General features: G+C 37.1%; 3 protein-coding genes across 3 annotated transcripts in view; 1 reads left to right on the plus strand and 2 right to left on the minus strand.

The window, feature by feature from the left end:
- Positions 1 to 584: 584 nt before the first annotated feature.
- LOC103508494 (60S ribosomal protein L14) lies at positions 585 to 7,671 on the minus strand. The gene is made up of 4 exons (XM_008473044.3): positions 7,543 to 7,671; positions 4,450 to 4,572; positions 3,881 to 4,075; positions 585 to 1,033 (listed from the first exon to the last, which is right to left on the minus strand). Exons 1-4 carry the CDS (start codon positions 7,543 to 7,545, stop codon positions 677 to 679), a joined length of 678 nt encoding a protein of 225 aa, XP_008471266.1. The 5' UTR covers positions 7,546 to 7,671; the 3' UTR covers positions 585 to 676.
- On the minus strand, positions 5,035 to 6,334 carry LOC103508493. The gene is made up of 2 exons (XM_008473043.3): positions 6,061 to 6,334; positions 5,035 to 5,562 (listed from the first exon to the last, which is right to left on the minus strand). Exons 1-2 carry the CDS (start codon positions 6,250 to 6,252, stop codon positions 5,437 to 5,439), a joined length of 318 nt encoding a protein of 105 aa, XP_008471265.1. The 5' UTR covers positions 6,253 to 6,334; the 3' UTR covers positions 5,035 to 5,436.
- Positions 7,672 to 8,505: 834 nt separating the features above from the next.
- The window catches only part of LOC103508498 (kinesin-like protein KIF23), a 17,653-nt gene continuing 3,937 nt past the window's right edge, over positions 8,506 to 22,221 (plus strand). The window contains exons 1-12 of the mRNA XM_026823097.1: positions 8,506 to 8,734; positions 8,945 to 9,128; positions 10,150 to 10,309; positions 10,758 to 10,985; positions 11,394 to 11,519; positions 12,134 to 12,271; positions 17,528 to 17,727; positions 18,436 to 18,635; positions 19,463 to 19,590; positions 20,344 to 20,426; positions 20,797 to 20,939; positions 21,007 to 21,139. Coding sequence (XP_026678898.1) covers positions 8,715 to 8,734; positions 8,945 to 9,128; positions 10,150 to 10,309; positions 10,758 to 10,985; positions 11,394 to 11,519; positions 12,134 to 12,271; positions 17,528 to 17,727; positions 18,436 to 18,635; positions 19,463 to 19,590; positions 20,344 to 20,426; positions 20,797 to 20,939; positions 21,007 to 21,139 — 1,743 coding nt within the window. The 5' untranslated portion in view covers positions 8,506 to 8,714. The remainder of the gene's footprint in view (positions 8,735 to 8,944; positions 9,129 to 10,149; positions 10,310 to 10,757; positions 10,986 to 11,393; positions 11,520 to 12,133; positions 12,272 to 17,527; positions 17,728 to 18,435; positions 18,636 to 19,462; positions 19,591 to 20,343; positions 20,427 to 20,796; positions 20,940 to 21,006; positions 21,140 to 22,221) is intronic.

Consider the following 22,221-nt stretch of genomic DNA (forward strand, 5'->3'; position numbering starts at 1 on the left):
TTATCTTATGTAGATGTTCTTCCAGTAGCTTGTAGTTTTTTTTTCAATTCATTTACCTAGAGGTCTGCTCTTCTTTGACTTGTACTTCTTTCTATCAGCTTTTTTTAAGAGGTTTGACAGAGGGAACTGTAACTGCTAAGGTCTTATCGTCCCGAAATCGAAGAGAGAAGGAAGACAGGATAGGAGAAAGCCAGCCGTTCCGAGAACGAGCATTATCAGTCTTATCGTCCCGAAATCGAAGAGAGAAGGAAGACAGGATAGGAGGAAAGCCAGCCGTTCCGAGAACGAACATTATCTATCAGGATAAAATCCGCCCCGGGCGGGAATCGAACCCGCGGCCTAGCGCTTACAAGGCAGACGCACTACCAACTAAGCTAACTAGGCTGGCTAGGTCTCGGGTTCAATTACCACAATAGACGAAAATTTTGCACTCATATTTTGAAAAAAAAAAAAAAAAAAAAAAAAAAAAAAAAAAATCGTTCCAGCCAAAATTCGAACTCAGCACTTCCGATAGTCCCCATTCCCTCACAAAGCAAACCAAAGGTCATCCTGAAAAACTACAAACATAAACAAACTCCAACATATGGGGGGTGGTGGTGGCATATAAAACAATTTACAAGTTATATTATTCATAGTCAACAAAAGAAAAAAAGGGTCACAAGATTCAAGATACCATCTACTTCTTAGCAGGCGGGGCCTCAGCGGCCTTCTTCTGTGCCTTCCTCTTAGCGCGTCCCTTCTTAATCTTCTCAATCTTCTCTGCCTTGGCTGTCGCGCGTTTCTTCGCTATAACTGCTCGCTTGGCGGCCTTCTTCTCCTGTTTCTTCGCCACATCCGTGTCCTTCTTCGTTGGTTTCTTCGCCTTGGCGGCGGCAATCTTCTTGGCACTCATGAACGGCTTCTTCTTCTTCTCGCCAAACTTGCGGTTGAGGAATTCTTTCTTCAGACGATAGAATACGGCGGATCGGATCTTGTTACGCGTGCGTCTCAGCTTGCTCAACTTGAAGCGGTCGAAATCGGTCAGGGTTTTTCTCTGTGGGAGAGGGAAACGAGAACACAGGAAAGTTAGAGTGGAAGCTAACCCTAGTCATGTGAGTGGGAACATGGTGTAATCCTATCTGGATTAGAGATGTTCATATACTTAAAAAGTGAAAGATAAAAATAAAAAATGCCAGCCTAGTTAGCTCAGTTTGTAGTGCATCTACCTTGTAAGTGCAAGGTTACAGGGACGATTCCCACCCGGGGCGGACTTTATCTTATACAGCTGGGGTGTGTTACCAGAATAGCTGGCTTTCTCTTATTCTTCTACTCTTCGATTTGGGGATGATAACACCTCAACAGGTACAGTTCTCTCCCTCTGCTTAACTTCTTTATAACATTAAGCCTTGTAATGGGAGTGGGAACACAAATACAAGAGATATGTAATGAGTGAGTGAGTTATAAAACCACTACTCTTTTCAGTGAACTAAGGCTGATGTTTTTAAAACTCGTCTCTAGTGCTTGGAAAAAAAAGAGAAGACTATACATTATGTATTGAGTTCACACAAAAGGTATGTCTCCTTATTTCTCTAATAATGTGATTTAAATTTTGTAATGCATTTGTATGTATAATATATTTATGAAATAAAGAGATGTACATGTTAAAAAAAAAAAAAAAAAAAAAAAAAAAAATATCGGGGGGATAGTTTTATAGAATTATTTCTTACATTTACCAATGACAGTTACCAATTGTGAAAAAAACCCGGTATTTTTTCACAATGACCAGATTTTCTACATTTTTACCGTAACATAGGTATACCTACATCAAATTAGCATGAACAAAACAAATAAGCAATAAATAAACGAGATTGGCTGAAAAAGACGACAAATAACATAATAATGAGCATAGGGCTTTATTCCAAATGTTGAAGTATAAAGATGCGATAAAAAAAATTATAATGCGATTAGAAATTATACCTAATTACTAATTAGTAAAAAAAAAAAAAAAAAAAAAGGACCTAAACCGAGAAAGGTGAAATTATACCTAATTACTAATTAGTAAAAAAAAAAAAAAAAAAAAGGTACCTAAGCTGAGTAAGCTGATACGTGTTTTATCAGATTAGTGGAGATGTCATTTGTACGCTTTATCTCCCAATTTCCCCTCGTGTTCTCCTCTTAAAGCGTGATAGCGCGACCACGTTGGCTGCCACGGGACACAATATGTATTAAATGCTTATCCTTATCTGAAACAGGGGCCTTTGAGTGAAATTTCGCTAATTGTTTGATGAAAAAATTCCGAGAATTAGATTAGAGTCTATAGCCAGTCTAGGTAGCTTAGTTGGTAGCGCGTCTGCCTTGTAAGCGCTAGGCCGCGGGTTCAGGTTCAGTGGGCACCAAGGGTTAAGACCGTGTGACTCACTACGTCACTACGGAGGGTTCGATTCCCGGCCGGGGCGAACTTCTTAAAAAATACGCCTGCTCAAGTACCTAAGCACTCCCCAATTTTGAAATTCGACCAGCTGTGAAATTTATTATTGTATTACAAATTTTCTGGGGCCCAACGCATTGCCGTATTTAGAGGGGGGCATCGAGCTTCATTTTTCTCCTCTAAGCAGGCCACACATGCACTGTTTAGAATTTTAGACTCTCGCCGGCCTCCCTCGAAAAAATCCTGGATACGGCCCTGCTACAAACCTCTAACCTCCTGATAACCAATACAAACATTACCTTAACCACAGCGATGGGTTTCTGATACCAATACCAAGTACATAGCAACCAATACCTATAGCAACCAATATACCAAGTATAGTAGAACCTCGATTATTTCAACCTCCATTATATCAACTCAAAAAAACGGGGTTTTTCCCTATCTTTAAGGAAATCCTACTTTATAGGTATCAGGAGAGGAGATCATTGAAAGTGTTCAAATAATGAGACTAATGTGGGCACGGTTGGTCCAGTGGTAACGCGCTTGCTTGCCATGCAGAAGGTCCCGGGTTCGAATCCCACCATCGACAAAAATTTGTCTACCCTTACAATATCTCTAACCGTTTAGTCAATATAGCTAAAAACTGCCAAAAAAATGGTTGAAATCTGTCCAAAAGTGGTCAAAATACCACTAATAACCACAGCACCTATCTCAACCAAATGTTTGTGTTACATCCTTGTCATATTTGTGAACTACATTTCAAGTTTCTAGCTCATATTGTTCCCAAGATATTGTTAAATTACACTGAAGACTGCCAAAAAGCGGTAAAATACCGCCAAGCGTTGAACCAATCTTGACCAAAAGTTTCATGTTGCATTTTTGTCACGTTTGACGTCTATACACCAAATTTCAAGTCTCTAGCTCTTACAATTCTTGAGATATTTTGTTTACAGACAGCAGACAGACACACACACACATGGACCAATGACTGGAAATGTGGATTTAGGTTCTAGGGACCTCAAAACGTGTTTTGACAAAAAAAAAAAAAAAAAAAAAAAAAAAAAAAAAAAAAAAACCAAAAAAAAAATTTCCCCCCATCCTTATTTTTTTCTCTACAAAAAAAAAAAAAAAAAAAAAAAAATCTGACCATCAAAAATTTGACCCGATTACATTACTTTCCTTCCTAAAAGGATGCTGGTTCCATAAAAATTCACATTCTGCACTTTGCATCATTACTGCTTTTTTTAAATAGAATTTTGATTTCCCCACATTCAATTCAAAATTTGTAAAAAAAAAAAAAAAAAAAAAAAAAAAAAAAAAAACCAAAAACCCCAAATTAAAAATTTTTTTTCCCCTTTTCACCCCATTTTTTTTTTTTTTTTTTTTTTAACATTTTTTATCAACTCATTATTTGTTTGAAAAAATCAACTCATTAAGGAATCAGGCTATCTGTAAAGTGAACACTATCCTTACCTTTTCTACGTTGGCAACTTTCTGTGCCCACAGTGACTTGGACCATTTCTCTTCAACTTGTCCGTCTTTCCATGCTTTACGCACGACTTTAGTTCTGGCATTGAATGGGAAGTTGATCTTGAGCTTGGTCAAGTGAAGTTGATTCAGACGGAGTGCAGATCGGGGTACACCGGTTTCTGGTCCATCAACAAGAACCTGAGGAAAGAGACAAGAGGTTTATTTAAATATGGTTATGAAGGCACTGCAAGACTTATTATTATTATTTGATAGAGGTCTGGCTGGGGGACTTTAAACAGGGAGGATATCAACCTGAAAATAAAGAAACGGCAAAGGATGAGTGCAAAGGGCATCCACTAGAAAAAAATTATAGCCAAAACCAAATGTCAGCCCACAGCAATCACCCTAGGGTTGATTGAGAGGCTGAGGAAAAAATGCTGACCCCATTAACACACCAAATGCTTATTCCTTCATTTGACCGTAAAAAAAATACCATTTTTCTGAAAGGAACAGGTATTAATCTTTTTTTTTTATGTGTAGTAGGTATCTTAAATAAAAACTGTTGAACTTACTGTAGTTTGGTTGATAACATCTACAATACTTGACAGCTTGCCACGGTAAGGTCCATCTGATATCCTCACAACTCTGCCAGTTTGCACAAACCTTTTGAAGGCCCCGTTGTAGTTGTGCTTGACCTGAAAGTAACCAGAGTACATTATATTAAACACACAATTGACAAAATCAAAATAAAATCAAGTTTGTATTACTTGGAATTTTGTCATTTATTTGAGAATTTGACCATATAGATAATACTGGAGTTCTAAAGGTTAGGTGGTAGAGGACACCTTTAGCCTTAACCTCAAGTAGTGGTTCTTTTCCAGTCAAGCATAAATTATCAATATGCACTATGAGTTTACCTTCTATCTCAATAGAGAAGGAAGATTTTTTCCAAGTCACTAAATAAATTATCTTTTCATATTCATTTTCTTTCACACAGTCCAAAAATATTTTTTTGATTGACCATGTACAGCCATATATTTTGTACTAAGGTCTAAAATCTAATTAAAAAAAAAAAAGTACCCTTGGATCTACACGGTGGTTTTATGATCAAGACTGAATGAGAGGTGATTGTACATTAATGAGAGAACAAGCAACAATAACAGCACAGTCTAAATATGGGATAAGTTTATTAACTAAGCAACAATGGGGAGCTAGGAAATTCAAATGTCTTAAACGGCCCCAATAACCCACTCAAAATGAATGCGGAGAGCAGATATTTGTTTAGTTATGCTAGCATTTTTTTTTTTTTTCATGGGGCTGTGGTTTTTGGTTATGGGTTTAAATTGAACCTAAATTTTACTAGGTGATGGGTGTCAGTACTTTTTTTGGCAGTTGCAACAACTTCTTTAACTTCCATCAACTTGGACTTCATCAATGAAATCAGATTCAGGTAGCTCTTCAGCAAAATCTGGGGTGTAAGAAGTGCATGGTTGAAGTTGACTAAGAAGATCTTGGACCATAGCCTGATGTTTCCTTTTCAGGGATGACTGCCTTGAAGGTTATATATGGGCTGTTGTTTGAGACTTTTGGAATATAAATTTGTGAGGTATTACTCCTGGACGTAATCTGATTGGACCTTCTTTCATGATTTGGAATTTAACGTAGTTCTCCATATCCTGTTCCAGCTGAAACAATAGTAACAGAGACAATCAAGCTTTTATAGTACCTACTTACACAAAAAATAAATCAGACTTTCTTTTCTTTAGGAATGTTTATTATTTTGTCAAATAAAAAAAGACCTCAAAAAGAAAAAAAAATCTTTATTATTTAGATCATTCTCAATAGTTTGAGGTTAGAATGGAGTAAAAATAGCTCTTTTTATGAGTGCAGCCCTTCTAACATCTTCCAGAAGGGAGATTATATAAAATCCTTGAAGTAATTCTGGGGACTTTTTCACTTAGTAGACCTCAAAACTATATTTTCAACACTCTTAAAATACCTAAGTACCTACATCTACCTTTCCTTGGACATTTATTTATTAAGTCCTAGGAGTCTTAGCTTTACTTTTGAGTTTTGATCTGAGGTGAAGACAGATTTCACCAAAATTCAAACAGGTGGATATTACTATTGTCATTTTGACTTCTAAATATAGGTACCTATTTGGAATGCATGTATTTACTTACATTAAAGTGATCTTCACAAACAAATGCTGTGGTTTTGTTTGACAAGGGATCTGCTCTTCTCATGGCTGTTATCCATAACTTTCTCCATTTTACATCTTTGGGCACATGAATAAAAAGTTCATCAGGGGTAGCCACTGTAGTAGGTACTAGTACATTCAAGTACAACACAAAATATTTATATGATCCTGACATTATAGAGAATAACACAGGGTCCAACTTTACAGCATGGGTTCTCAGCAACGACTTAACTTTAAGCTTTGAAACAAAAAGTAATTAATAGAGAATGTTCTTTAGAAACTAAAACCACGAAATTTATCAGATATATGATTTCATCAGAACCTTTCATCAGATATATGATTTTGTTTCTTAATTTCTTGGTACTTGGTTTCTTGAAATAAATGTATAGGTACCCAACCAGAGTAGATTATGTTAAACACACAATTGACAAAACCAAAATAAAATCAAGTTAATATTACTTGGAATTTTATCATTTATTTGAGAATTTGACCGTATAGATAATAATGGAGTTCTAAGGGTTAGGTGGTAGAGGACACCTTTAGCCTTAACCTCAAGTAGTGGTTTTTTTCCACTCAAGCATTAATTATCAATATGCACTGTGTAAAATTAGTTTACCTTCTATCTCAATTAGCCTAAGAGATAGCAACACCATCTTTTTTTCTCTCCTTTAAGGTTAGCTAAGTATATCACTGAACATGTTATGAGCTAAGAACTCAAAGTCATTTGTTTTATCTTGGCAAAGGGATATAACTATCTGTCTACAATCTTGCAAATATTCTCAGAGCACCGTGGGGGTAGGTATTTTTGCCATACTGAGCAAAGTAAGTTGTTCATGGTAGACATGAATTTTTCTCTCTTCACCTTCGTGATGAGACTCAAGTGAGAATTTCAACATTGGGGTGTTGAATAAAGGGTTTGAAACGTCAAGGAAAGCCTAAGAGAAAGCAATAACACCATCTTTTTTCTCTCGTTTTAAGGTTGTTGTTGTCGTTTTAAGGTTAGCTATATCACTGTACATGTTATGAGCTAAGAACTCAAAGTCATTTGTTTTATCTTGGCAAAGGGATACAACTATCCGTCTACAATCTTGCAAATATTTTTGCCATACTGAGCAAAGTAAGTTGTTCATGGTAGACATAAATTTTTCTCTCTTCACCTTCGTGATGAGACTCAAGTGAGAATTTCAACATTGGGGTGTTGAATAAAGGGTTTGAAACGTCAAGGAAAGTGATCCTGAATAACATTTCCTTTCATATACCGGCAGTAGGTTTGAAAACCCAGCAGAGGAAGATAAAAAGAGGAAAATAGGGACATAAGTGTAATCCGCGTGTGGTGTGTGAGGGTTAATCTCAACATTTCCCTACGAGATTTTTAGCCTAACAAGATGATTGATCTGGACATGTTTTAACAACGTAATGGGGTGGAAATTAGTGAGTTTTCAGTGATAAATTCCTTTTTACTTACCATTTTCCACGTGGATTACGGGCCACAAATCTGAAAAATCAAAAAAGAGATTTGTTTTTATTTTGAACTTGTTTTGATTTCCATTTCCGAGGTTTCGCGTTTTCCAAACAAAACAGAGCGGCCTCTAGCGGCCGGAAGGGTAACCACTAACCGTTCGAAAAACTTACTCAAATTTCATTTGAAGAGGGAACTTTTCATTTTTCAACTTTTTGTACTTTTTGAAACGCTTTTGATTAATGAGATTTGGATTAAAAAGGAAGTTTTTATTTTAATTTTCTGTCCATAGTGGCAGAGTAATTTTTTAAAACTCCCTGCGTTCGATCTTTCAAATGCTAGACATTAGTGGGGATCGTCTGTAAAGGCCCTTCCGTGCATAAAACTAAAATGTATCCGCGTACCACCAGTGGTACGCGTACCACCGGTCGAGAACCTCTGGCCTAGACCAATTGTTACTACTATCTAACTATTACCCAAAATGGTGAGGTGTTCTCTCTCCCATCTTAATATTTCTGTCAATAGTAGTGTCTGTCTACCATTTTTTTTTCTCGCAGAGTTGAAGTTTTTTTTGGCAGATCCCATTTTACCATGAGTTCATTTTTAACTCCTTTGCTTGTAGATTTCTCTGTCAGCCAATCCGATATACGTATATGATTTATATCCTCAGGTATTCTACAAGGGTCAGGCCAGGAAACGTATGGCGAAGACCAGTTGCAATAAGGAATCCAGTCGCAGTCATTCCGTATTCATCATACGATTAGTTCAGGTAAGATGCTTTAAAATATTATTTTTTAGTCAGCTCCCATGGCGTAGTGGTCACTGCGCTCGCCTTGCACGCGGGAGACCCGGGTTCGATTCCCGGCGGGGTCAAGAACGTGCATAAAAATGAGGAAGGAACAAACGTAAACAAATGACGAAAATTTTTCAAATTTTGAAATGAACGGTTAACGGTCGAATTGCGGATGAACTGTGAAATCTTTGATAAAAAATCCAAAAAAAGCTTTAAAAGTTATAAACACTCTCTTAAATCGGTATTTTTAGTCAATTTATTCATTCGAGCTCTTTAGAGTACCCTCAGGTTTGATTGTTCATTATTTCCGTATTGTTAGAGATCTCTATGTATTGAGAACAATCAAACATCCAAATCTGTACTTTGAGCTTCACTGTGTAAAACAATGGCTTCAGCCAAAACAGGGTAAGTTCTTGGAATTTGTGGATTAATGGAGTGATTATAGGTAGTAATTGTCTTGTTTTTTTTTTTTTAGCTTTCGTAATCACTTTTGGGCTTGACTAGGGCTTTGGAATGAGGGCCCTTTTTAACCAGATTTGACAGCCCAATTTATTTCAATTGCTAGTGTAGGTTATTCAAAATAAGTTTTTCATTTATTTTTTTTTCTTCACACAGTAAAACCCCACGGAAGGTTGCCTTCAGTCAAAACAATGGCAGTTCTGATCCCCTTCAAGTGTTCTGTCGTATCCGACCAATGGATAATAGCTATGATGAGTCTTGTATCTCGGTAGTTTCTGACACAACTGTGCAACTGACGCCACCTGATGGATCCAACCCACGATATTTTAATAACAAAGAGGTGAGACTTTTTTGTAGTGTCAACTTAGTTATTAAGCCAAGCCAAGTGTTAGCTTTTTTGTAGCCTAATGGCCATGTTCCCGACATTTGAAAACAACAATACAACAACAACAACAACTTATAGCATATTTTCCTTTCGTAATGTCAATGCACATTGACATTAGGATTTTCCAGGGGTTGGGATAATAAAATGGAAGAACTTTGGTAGTGGGGGTAAAAATTGACAATTAAAAAAAATCAGCTGATGAAATTTTAAATTTTACTGCCAAAAATTCCTATATTCCCAATGTAAAATGATATGGTGAATCATAGTGCGAGAAAAAAGTCACATTACAAAATTCGTGAAAGGAGAGGAGGGGAAGTTAATGTAAAGGTAGGAGAACGTAATGTACACTAACATTTGAGAAAGAAAAATTCGAATTAAGCTAATGTACATTAACATTACAAAAGGAAAATAGGCTATTAGTTATTACTTAAGTACTTGACTGCTTATTACTTGCTTGGATTGGAAAAACTGATATTACTTTACTATGGCATAAGGAAAGTTTATGATAATAATAATAATGAGAATATTTTAACGTAACTATAAAGTTATCTTCCTTTTGTTCCTATATAATTATGAAAGTACCCTCAATGGTACTTTTCAGGAACGGTTTGGTTTGCCTAAGTAGTTTGTTAAGTTCTTTCAACGCATCTTCAACTTTTAGGTTCAGTATGTGTTCAAGAAGATATTCAATGTTGATGTGGGCCAGAAACAAGTGTATAGTGAGGTGGCTCATCCTATAGCATAAGGAAAGTTTATGATAATAATAATGAGAATGGTTTATTTTAACGTAACTATAAAGATATCTTCCTTTTGTTCCTATATAAGTACCCCCAATGGTACTTTTCGGTTTGATAGAGGGAACTGTAACTGCTATGGTCTTATCGTCCCGAAATCGAAGAGAGAAGGAAGACAGGATGAACGGTTTGGTTTGCCTAAGTAGTTTGTTAAGTTCTTTCAACTCATCTTCAACTTTTAGGTTCAGTATGTGTTCAAGAAGATATTCAATGTTGATGTGGGCCAGAAACAAGTGTATAGTGAGGTGGCTCATCCTCTGGTGGCTAATCTGATTCATGCCAAGAATGGACTTCTGTTGACATATGGAGTGACAGGGAGTGGCAAGACTTACACTATGAATGGTAAGAATGGAATCATCTGTGAAAGACAGCCTCTATCAATACAGTCTCATTATCTTGTGTTGAACATCCCTCCACATTCATTCAATATAGGTCCTTATCCTTACCTAAAATTACATCTCTTTCCTTCCTATAGGATAAGGAAGTAAAAAAACAAAAAGAAAAACGAGTGCATTCACAGTGTAAACAAAGTAGGTATTCATTTATTTGTTTGGTAGATACTTTTTTTTTACAATAAGACTCAAGCATAGACCAACTAAAGATAAATATAAATGAAGAAATATTTATCTAAGTAATAGGCTAACTAAAATTTATTTAATAGGCTAACTAAAAAAAAAAAAAAAAAAAAAAAAAAAAAAAAAAAAAAAAAAAAAAAAAAAAAAAAACTGATGAGTTCAATATTCAAACTTACAACTTACTTCGTTTGTTCAACTACCCTTTCACTCCTCAGGTACCAATTCGGACGGCGGGATCATGATGCGTTGTATTGACGTCCTCTTCAATTCCATCGGACGTTATCAGCCACGCAAGCGAACATTCAGGCCGGATAAACTGAATGGGTTTGAAGTACAAAGCCAGGTGGATATTCTGCTACAGGAACAAGCGGAGATGAATGGGGAACTTACCAAGCGAACGCCCGGCCCTGGACTGAAGAGGAACAAGTCCGACCCTGAAATGGGTGAGTATTTGATTTCACCCCGGCAACCTCCGTGGCCGAGTGGGTGTCACACTAGGCTTCCACGCCGGAGATCCCCGTTGGAGTCAAAGTTTTTTCGGCTCTGCTTGGCGTTCGGGGTACACTCAGCCTCGTGAGGACACTCGGGTAGCGACCAGTGGCGGCATTAGTTACCTGATATTTTCTTTGTACCGTTTGCTAATAATATATGTACTAAAAAGATCACTAAAATACTAAAATGTGAAGGTGTGTCAAACATCCACTATGTGTAGACACACCTTAAGTACCTAATTTAAAATTTAAATTATTTTATTTACAAACAGAAGGTGGTTCATATGACCAAAAGTTGACGAGCACCACTTGAATATACCTAATAGATAGATAGAAATGATTTTATTTTTACAATTTCAGAGCCCAGAATAAAGGATGCCAGTAAGGTAGAAGACATAGAAGAAGATAATGTCTACTCGGTGTTTGTATCCTATATTGAAATCTATAATAACAGCGTTCATGATCTTCTCGAAGACATGCCAGAAGGTAAGAGAGCTAGAAAAGATATGAGAATCATATTGAAATGTTCAACGCCATATTAAAAATTTGCATTTGCGACCCAAATCGTCCCAAAAGCAGAGAGGGAAGGAAGCCAGGATGGGAGAAAGCCAGTCCTTCCGAGAACGAACCTTATCCGTTCAGGATAAAATCTGATCCCGGGCGGGAATCGAACCCGCGGCCTAGCGCTTATAAGGCAGACGCGCTACCAACCCAGCTAACTAGGGCTATCAGACACTTTAATATGCCCTGTTGGGTTAGAAAAGAGAGTAGCTAACTACTAAATTGATTGTTGTCTACCAAACGATCCTATATTAAACTGATTCTTTATACCCACCAAGCTAACTAGGACTGACACTTTAATTCTGTTAAGTAGGTAAGAAAAGAGAGTAGCTAACCACTAAATTGATTTGTCTACCAAACGATCCTATATTAAAAGTTGTGAAAAAGCTCTGCTTCATCTCAAATAATTTGAGATTTGATTATTATAATAAGACCAAAATTAAACTTGGTAAAACTTGAAACAACTATTAAGAATAATTCAACACTACTTGAATACCTATGTTTTTTTCTCACTAGTGATTTTGATTCTTGTCTGTCAGGAAACAACGCCCGGATTCAATTGAATAATCGTCTGATCAGAGAGGATGGAGATAAGAATATGTTTGTGCATGGAGTGAATGAAATAGAGGTCACTACACCAGATGAAGCTTTCCAGGTGAGCCATCCAGAGATTGGGGGTTCGAATCCCCCCCCACAAAAAAAAAAAAAAAAAAAAACTTCAGGTATAAGTGTATTAAGCGGGGAACGACATTTGTGACAAGCGTTTATGCTTAACACAATTAAAATTCCTTTTAAAAATATAGATTGTCAAATTTTTGAAAATAAATTGAATTGACTTACTTCTCACAACGGTATGGTTTTCTAGACTTGAAGTTGGCACGTACCTACCTAGTTAGGCTAGTTTAGCACTAGACGTTTCGTGTCTAAATTCCAGACCCGTCTTCAGCAGATTGTCACAATAATATCATCCGCGAACTCCGCGAACTTGTCAATAAATTAACACATAACTAGTATAATAGCTTCGCTAATACGTTAGTATTAGTAATAGAAAGTAAAAAACAAAAATACCTCCTTCCCATGATGTAATTGTATTTATTGAACCAACAGTCTATTGGTAGGAATAACTATAAAGCGTCTGCAGGTTGCTTAGCGACACAAAACTTACCTGATCGATCGAATTTAACGTTTTCTCCGGTCGACATTTGTTTAAGCGAACAATGATTGCTGGAAAGTGGAAAGAAAAGCTAAAGGAGCTAAATAGAGTAATGTCTAGGAGCTTCTGATGTAAAACTTTCCTGGGGATTAGTGAAAAAAATATACCTAATAGTAAAATAAAAAAATAATATAATAATTAATATAACATTAACTAAATATAAATAAAATTTTTAAAATAATTAGGTATTATTTCAATCTCCAGCGCTCGTTCCAGTCGACTTTTATATGGTTTTCAGTCGACTTTCACATGATGGGTTTCAGTGTACTTTTATATGGGTTCCAGTCGACTTTTATATGGTTTTCAGTCGACTTTCACATGGGTTTCAGTGTACTTTTATATGGGTTCCAGTCGACTTTTATGACATCGGTCGACTGTCGATGTGGTGTGGACGCACTTTAACAACCGATGCGAGGATGTCGTTATAAACAGTAGTAGGTACAAGTTATAAACAATGGTATAAGGTTATAAACAATGGTATAAGGTTATAGACAATTTCTAGTTGCATTGTTTTATATGGTAATCCCAATAATATACATAGGTACCTACTCTAGATTACTCTAGAACAGGGGTTCTCAACCTTTTAGTAAACACGTACCACTTGAAATTTTCAGAGATTTTGACGTACCACCTAATATTTATATATAAGCTTTCTCCTATCCTGTCTTCCTTATCTCTTCGATTTCGGGATGATAAGACCATAGCAGTTACAGTTCCCTCTGTCAAACCTCTTAAAATAAATAAATAAATGATTCACTAAAGGGTTAAAAGAATGCAGCCTGTCCAAGGGAAGTACAGACTTACAGGAGTCATTGAGCGACCAATAACTAGCATGTTTTTTACACGTGGCCCAATAACTGGTACACTTACCCTTGTTATACGGTTAGGTAGTTAGGGAGGGAGCTGGGACAGGTGGGTTAGGGTAAGATAGGTATTTAGGGTTATGTATGTAGGGTAGGTCCTTAAATAAATAAATGAACCACTAAAGGGTTAAAAGAATGCAGCCTGTCCAAGGAAAGTACAGACTTACAGGAGTCATTGAGCGACCAATAACTAGCATGGCCCAATAACTGGTACACTTACCCTTTTTATACGGTTAGGTAGTTAGGGAGGGAGCTGGGACAGGTGGGTTAGGGTAAGATAGGTATTTAGGGTTATGTATGTAGGGTAGGTCCTATTTGAATAATGTGTAATCCTTCACACAGCAATGCACTGATTCTAATATGCAAATATGCATTTCCATACGGTGCCTATATGTATAGGGTGGTCAATTATTAATGAATTTATTTAATTTTGACATCCTTTGTAAATACTTTTTTACTTAAGTTATATGTATATAAAATGAATACTTACGAGTAGGTTTTTATATCCCGACTCGGAATTTCGTCTATTTCATAGACATTTTCAAGGGAAACTGAGTGTAGGGTGTTCAACCTAAAACTGCCCCATACCCCCATAGGAAGTTAACCCGGTAAATCAGTTTTTTTTTTTTTACATTATAAAAGTCCCCGGTTTATTTTTCGGGTACAGTAAAATTTATTGAATTTGCCGAGTCTCGAATCCGCAACTCCTTAACTTCTACAAGTCGGAAAAACTTGAAAGTTGCACCAATCGATTCCTCGTAAGAGAGAATGCTTAAGCCTGATTCACACTATAGTGCCAGTCACGGTCCAGTCACGGTCCGGTATCGGTCCGATCAAATGATTGTTGAAGGCAAGTAAATGCGAGTGTACACACTAGACGTTCTTGAACATCACACGAATTTCCTTATCCTACTAAATGATGCTTATTTGGTTTTTTTTTCTATTGTAACTTTTACAATATCTCTAACCGTTTAGTCAGTATAGGTGAAAACCGCCAAAAGCGGTCGAAAACCGCCAAAAAGCGGCCAAAATACCGCCAACCGCAAAATATCGTAACCAAAAGTTTTGAGTTACCTACATCCTTGTCACTTTTGGGGACTACATAGGTACCAAATTTCAAGTCTCTAGCTCATACCGTTCCCGAGATAATAATGAATTACGCCGAAAACCGCCAAAAAGCGGCAAGATACCGCCAAGCGTTGCACCGACCTTAACCAAAAGTGTCGCATCCTTGTCACATTTGACAACTGCATACCAAATTTCTAGCTTTTACCGTTCTCGAGATATTTTGTTTACAGACAGACAGACAGACACACACACACGGACCAATGGCTGAAACTTTGGATTTAGGCTCTAGGGACCTCAAAACGTGTTTTGGGGCACTAAACTGGACACGGAAAAATGGCTGAAACTTTGGATTTAGGCTCTAGGGACCTCAAAACGTGTTTTGGCACTAAAAACTGACCATCGAAAATTTGCCAATGGCTGAAACTTTGGATTTAGGCTCTAGGGACCTCAAAACGTGTTTTGGCATTAAAAACTGTAGGATATAGGATAAGGATATACTAAGAACTATAGGATAAGGAAAGTAAAAATCTCTTTACTTATAGAGGTGTATCTATCTAAACCCTTTATTAAAACCTCTTTACAGTTTACCTATACCTAAACTCTTTTTTTCATTTCCCATAAATGCAATCAAGTTAAATCCCTCTCAATACTTCATCTCCATTAAGGATAAATCTCCTTCTAAACACCTCCACAACTTCTCCTCTTCCTCCTCCTTTTCCTCTTCTCCCTCCTTCTCCTCCTCCCTTAAATCTCTAACCTCCTCCACAGAAAGTAATTATCTATGCTTAAAGTTGTTCATTTCTTTGAACTACCTCCTCCTTCTCCTTCCTCTTCCTCCTCCGCCTCCTCCTCCTTCTCTTCCAATAAAAAAATTGAAAGAAAAAAAAGAACAGCTTTAATCATCAAACTTTGCCAATCTAAAAATGTCTTTGCCTTTGAAAGAAGGAGGAGGAGGAGGAGGAGGAAGAGAGGAAGAGGAAGGTTCTCTATCTATCTCTCTCTCTCTCTCTCTCTCTCTCTCTCTCTCTCTCTCTCTCTCTCTACATTTAAAAAATATTATTTTACCTTTCATATAGAAAAATCAAATTAATTTTCCATTTTTTACCTATAAACTAGAATCCCATCCAGACTAGAAACCCCTTTAACCCAAATTTTTGGAGTCTGACGTACAGTAAACGACAAAAATGAAGCTTGAGGGGCCCCCTCGCACCCCCCTCCAAGTACGGCCCAGTGACCGTCCACTTAAATATTGTTTTCCCACCAAGATCGGGAAATGAACCCGGTTCTATCTGTTTTAAAGCTAACAGCCCGTTCACACTAGCACGATCCGGTTTTTTTTTTTTTTGCCGTTCCGGCATTTTTACCGTTACGGTATTTTCGCCGTGAGGCGCATACAAATGAATTAGCGTGTTCACATTACCAACGATTTTTCGTGGACGGCAAAAAAACTCATTATCATTATTAATTCATTCGTCCTATTATTAATTATTATTATGTATTATTATTATTTACTTATTACCTTATTATTATTATTAGTTACTATTATTAATTTTAATTTAGATATTATTATCTATATATCAGTTTATTATTATTATTTAGTTAAAAGTTAAAATCAGTTTCAAAGAATGGGGACGAAGAGACTCAGAGATCTGGCGAGAATCACTTGAACCCAAGCTGATCTCTAGAGAGTGAAAGGTCGATTTAGGTGGTCCCCTCTCAACACACTATGATCGCGTACCGTTGCGGAACAGGACATCTTCCCAGAGCGGAAGGTCTGTTGTTTTTACCTCGGTTACTTTAGTTTTGGCTCATGTTTGTGTGTATATGTTGTATCGCGTTAGCGCCAAAAAAACGGCAGGGTGGGCTTTTTAGCAGACCAGTTGACCTTGTGGATTAAGTAAAGACATATTCGCGGAGGCCGCGTTTTATGGCATGTTGGCATTTTTACGGGCGCCTGCGCGGTGTTTTTTTTTTATTTTTGGCCTGTAGCAGCGATCACACTTGCCGCGACGAATCGAGGAATTGTTACGTCGTAGTCTTGGGCCCAAGTCAAACGGGCTCGAGAAAGCACGCGCTTTTATTATTATCATTATTTAATGATTTATTTATTATTATTATTATTTTTTTAACGGAGCTATACCTCAGCAGTTGCTGAATTGGGGTCTTGGCCTTGAGCTTTGGCATATATTTCAAATGGGAAGAACTTATAAGAATACTTCATGTATAATGGTTATATTCATAGGTAGGATTACTCTTTGTGTGTTTTTTCTAAACTTATAAGTATGTAATGTATTGTGCCTTTAAATGACCACCAAATAAAGGTTTATTTATTTATTATTATCATTATTTAATGATTTATTTATTATTATTATTATTATTATTTTTTTTTTTACGGAGCTCTTATCGTTTCGAAATACAAGAGAGATAGAAGGAGGACAGGATAGGCGTTCCGTTTATGTGTCCAGGGGTCACCAAACAAATGCCGTCATATTGAGTTCTGCCAGTGCTGCACGACTCGTATCGCATTTTCAGATGCGTTGAATAATTCTTCATCTCTATCAAAAATAATAAGGAATTTAATTGCGTTGAGCATAAATGCTTATCACAAATGTCGTTCCCTACTTAATGCACTTCGCTAAATTTTATGACTTGACTCGGACTCGAACCACCAACCTCCAGATAAGTCCACGGCGCTAACCACTAGTACCACTACACCTCTGAGGTTGGTTATCAAAAATAACAATAAACTCTGATTTTTCTTCACATTTTTTTCTTCTTCTGTTTCTCAGGCAATATCAACAACTCACTCATGACGCTACGCACCTGTTTGGAAATACTGCGCGAGAATCAGCTGCAGGGCACAAACAAGATCCCGCCTTTCCGCGAATCCAAACTAACTCATCTGTTCAAATCTTACTTCACTGGAGACGGGGATGTCAGGATGATAGTATGTGTGAATCCACGCGTTGAGGATTATGATGAGAATCTGGTAGGTGTAATGGATTTTTGATTTTTTTTTTTATTTTTATTTAAATTAACGGGGGCTACCCATTTTATACAAGTCCCTACACTTAACTACACTTAAAAATAATAAAACACTTAAAAGTACGTGGTAAAAATTAAATTTAAAAAAAAAAAAAAAAAAGAACATGGCCTTTTTAGGTAGGCAGGTAACATATAAGTTAGGTATCCACATCATTTAGATACACATGCACACCAAACAGGCACCCAGGTAGTAAGTAGGTACCTATGCAGAGTGCATGTATAGAATACATAGAACAGGTAGATAACTATTACAAATGCAATTACAAACTTATGTTAACTACACGTCGGTCGGACGAATTAAGTTTTTTTCTTTTCGAGAGAGCTCTTTAATTATAGCAGAGGCTTTACAAGCAATTTACAAAGTATTTGCTATATTTTAAAGGAGTGTTTTGTCGACGTTTAGATTTTGTTTTTGTAGTAATGAGACAATGGCTATTGGCTACATTAGACTTAACGGGTGTGTGTCTTAGCATGTGCATCCCGTAGTATGTCTCTCGTCAGATGGACAGTAAGACACGCAAATTTTCCGATTCAGGTGGCTGGGTCAACACGAGAATCGAATTTTTGTCGATGATGGCCATCGAACCCGGAACCTTCTGCATGGTAAACAAGAGGGTTACCTCCTATTATTGTCCTTTCTAACTCCCCTCAGGCTGTGATGAAGTTCGCTGAGATGTCCCAGGAGGTGCAAATTAGCAAGGCTCTCCCATCACGTCTTGACTTTGGTCTGACACCAGGTCGCAGGAAATTCAATGAGGCTTCCAAGAAGATGAGGGAAATTCTCAACAACGAGAAGAAAATGGAATCTCTGGCCTCAGCTATGCCTCTTATTGATTCTGGAGTTTTATACAGGTAAGTGAAGAATTCATAGGGGGGAAAAAATAATTTAAAATTGTTCTAAGCATATTTTAATGCTCGTCACAAAAAAAAGAATTAAAAATTGTTCTAAGCATATTTTAATGCTCGTCACAAATTTCATTCCCCGCTTAATACACCTCGAACCAACAATCTCTAGATCCGAAGTCCAACGCGTTAACCACTGAGGCTCTTATTAATTCTATACAGGTAAGGTCAAGTGAAAAGTTACTTATACTCATAAAAGTAGAAACACACACACACACACACACACACACACACACACTACCGTCACGTCACGTGTTGATAGTGTGTTTTTACCTCAATATTTTTTATTGGTCAGAAGCGATCAAAGACTGTAAAAGCCGTTCCTAGAACGAACTCGTGACCTAACGCATGCAAGTTAACTAGACTGGCGATAAAGTGTTTTTTTTTCTTCTTTTTTTAAGAGGTTTGACAGAGGGAACTGTAACTGCTATGGTCTTATCGTCCCGAAATCGAAGAGAGAAGGAAGACAGGATAGGAGAAACCCAGCCGTTCCGAGAACGAACATTATCCCATCAGCTTAGTTGGTAGGATAAAATCCGCCCGGGCGGATTTTATCCTACCAACTAAGCTAACTAGGCTGGCAAAAAGACCAAGTAAACAACCTAGCCCCCTAGCCAAGGGCCGTAAATACCCAAGTTATCATTTTCATTTAATTTTAGCCCATTATATGTATTATTCTATTCTATTTATTTTATTTTGCTGCTGCTAGCTGAAACCCTCCAAGATATTTCATTATTCCATATTCTATCTCATTTTAATTCTATATTGTGTTTCAGTCTTCCTCCATTCCCGTCATTTGATGCTCGCACTCTCACTGATGATTTCCGACAGAAAGATTTGCTCCTCTATTTGGAAACTCGACGCAAGAAAGAGCTAGAACTATGTGCTGATATTAGAAGTAAAGGTAAGAAAGGGACTTTGAATTAAAATAAATAAATAAATAAATAAATAAATAATTGTAATTTTGCAGAACGAAAATATTCAGTTCTACAAAGACTCGTATGTAAATAGTCCAGAGTTCTAAAAGGATCCTAAAAAATGTAATGTAATGTAAATGCAGTTTCTTTGTGTTGTTATGGCACAACTTTGGTGCTCACTGCAGCATTGTAGGATTTTCCAAATATCTCAATAATCCTAAAGTCCAATGTTTACCCACCATGCTGGCACCGGTCGCTATGCGCATTTATATGCCATAGCTACTCATTTTCCTCACGAGGCTGAGTGGGCCCCGCAACAGCCAGTCACGGAATCAATCATTTGGATGATACAAATTTCTTGACCCCGCCGGGAATCGAACCCGGGTCTCCCGCGTGCAAGGCGAGCGCAGTGACCACTACGCCATGGGAGCTGATAAAGGATCCTAAAAGAAAGATATCTTGAAACAAAAGAGAAGAAAAAAGTACGACATAATGATTGTAAGAGACTGTTTATACCTCTAATATTTTCCTTCGTTTGTAGCCTATTAGGTAATCCTGAAGGAAGAACTGTTCAAAAAGATGTCAGGTCAGAATTTACCCTTTCGGTCAATTGGACGAAACTATTTAATGATGACATTTTGAAAGTTTGTAGTTAATAATATTGCGAGAAAAAACTTTCTTTTTGTAAATGAGGAAAAAATGACCTGTATTAACCAACCCATTATCTTGTTTTTGCCCAGTGGATAATTTCAGACGCGGTCTCATGGATTTAGAGAATACTGCCAGAGCCGCCACTGCTGAACGAGATACCTGTAAAGCCAAGGTAAGATCTATATTCTATAGAATCAGAACTTGCAAGTAAATTTCTCCTGTGTTGTTAAGAAAAAAGTGTATCATAAACCCCCAAAGAAGGGCTACATAGGAGTCAATTACGAATGGTCTGTGTCGTAGCATGTCCCTCATCAGATAGGCGAGAAGAGACGCAATTCTTCCCAACATCCCATTTATGTGTTGGGTCAACACAAAAACACCAGCAGTTGACCTGTTGAAATATAAATCATTATGTTAAGGTGATAAGGTGTTCTCTTCTTGAGCCGCGTCCACTTTTCTTTAGGACTATTGCACTGCCCTGTTGAAATAGGTATTTGCAATCGAATTACGAGTGCAAATTTTCCGTCTCTTTGATTTTGCAGTTGGAGGCGGCTCATCAAAAGGTACTGGAGGCAGACAACCGTGCCGCCTCGCTATCAATGAAACTAGAGATGGAACTAAGATCACGAGACGCCCTAGAGAAGGATTTGGAGCGGAAGGATGTGCATGTGGCAATAGAATACTTGTTCTAGGCTTGATTTTGATATGAATACTTGTTCTAGGTTTGATTTTGATATGAATACTTGTTCTAGGTTGCGGAAGGATGTGCATGTGGAGCGACTGAGAATGATGAAGGAGAGACAGGAGGAGAAAACGAAAGCTACCAAGAGTAAACTGAGTCAGAAGTTCCAGAGTAAGATGCAAGCACAGGCTGAAACCTATGAGGTGAGATAATCTTCATTGTATCATAATATCATAAAGAATAATTATTTTGAATTTTATATGATTTAGATTACGTAGATATAAGATTTAGATTTAGATCCAGCGACAGTCATTGCCCTCACAGATGTCACCTTGTGACCTCTTATCTGTAAGGGTGTAGTCGCTGTAGAAAAAAAAAAAGATTAGAAATTGACCATTGTACAATGTACTTTCATGTATCTTATGTGCAAATAAAACGTATATTCTATTCTATTCACTAACAGTGGATTTCACCAATATTTTTTCAGTCCCTAGAAGGCCTGTTAGTTCCATTTGATTTATACAGGCTTCACAGGGTTGGTAAGCTAATAGGCTGTTAGGAGATAAAAAGAAGATTGGTGAAATCCACCTTACTTAAACCTTATCCTTTTTAATTTAATCAGGGTGTTTATTTTGTAAAATGTACTCCCCATAATTTGTAAAAATATATGAGACCTTGGTTAGACTGCGGGGGAAAAGGGACTTTTCAGTCCTATCCCAGCAAGATAAACAAGGTATATTCTATTCTATTCTATTCTATTCTATTCTATTCTATTCTATTCTATTCTATTCTATTCTATTCTATTCTATTCTATTATATTCTATTCTATTATCCCACTTTTATATGGTGTCGGCATTTCCGTCTTTAGTTCTTCTTCTCCTCTGCGCCATCCTTTCTCTCTCAGATCTTCATTCACTTCGTCTTTCTAATTCATCTTTATGAGATGAAATAATGGTGCTTGATAATCCTCAACTTTTCCCGTGTTCAGACGGGGTCGGCATTTTTCGCCAACCTCTCAATCAGCCCTAACTAGGGTGAATTTCATACACAAAAAGCCCACCCTGAGGCTTAGAGGCAAATAGTCCTAAAGGATGGGTTAGCTTCTACAAAGCCCTACAGCAGTGGTTCCCAACCTTTTTTTAGACCAATACCCCTTTTTAAGCTCAAATTTAGCCATTACCCCCCCCCCCCTTAAAAAGTAAAGCATTAGGTTTGATTTTGATATGAATACTTGTTCTAGGCTTGATTTTGATATGAATACTTGTTCTAGGTTTGATTTTGATAT

The sequence above is a fragment of the Diaphorina citri genome, unplaced genomic scaffold, assembly GCF_000475195.1.
Source record: "Diaphorina citri unplaced genomic scaffold, Diaci psyllid genome assembly version 1.1 scaffold404, whole genome shotgun sequence".
NCBI classification, from domain to species: domain Eukaryota; kingdom Metazoa; phylum Arthropoda; class Insecta; order Hemiptera; family Psyllidae; genus Diaphorina; species Diaphorina citri.

Coding starts and splice junctions, on each gene's coding strand:
- LOC103508493 (XM_008473043.3), bottom strand. CDS start 6,252: ATGTCAGGATCATATAAATATTTTGTGTTGTACTTGAATGTACTAGTA. Junction 5,563..6,060: donor TTTGTGAAGATCACTTTAAT/GTAAGTAAATAC, acceptor CTATTGTTTCAG/CTGGAACAGGATATGGAGAA.
- LOC103508494 (XM_008473044.3), bottom strand. Junction 4,076..4,449: donor ATGTTATCAACCAAACTACA/GTAAGTTCAACA, acceptor CTCTTTCCTCAG/GTTCTTGTTGATGGACCAGA. Junction 1,034..3,880: donor AAGTTGCCAACGTAGAAAAG/GTAAGGATAGTG, acceptor CCTCTCCCACAG/AGAAAAACCCTGACCGATTT.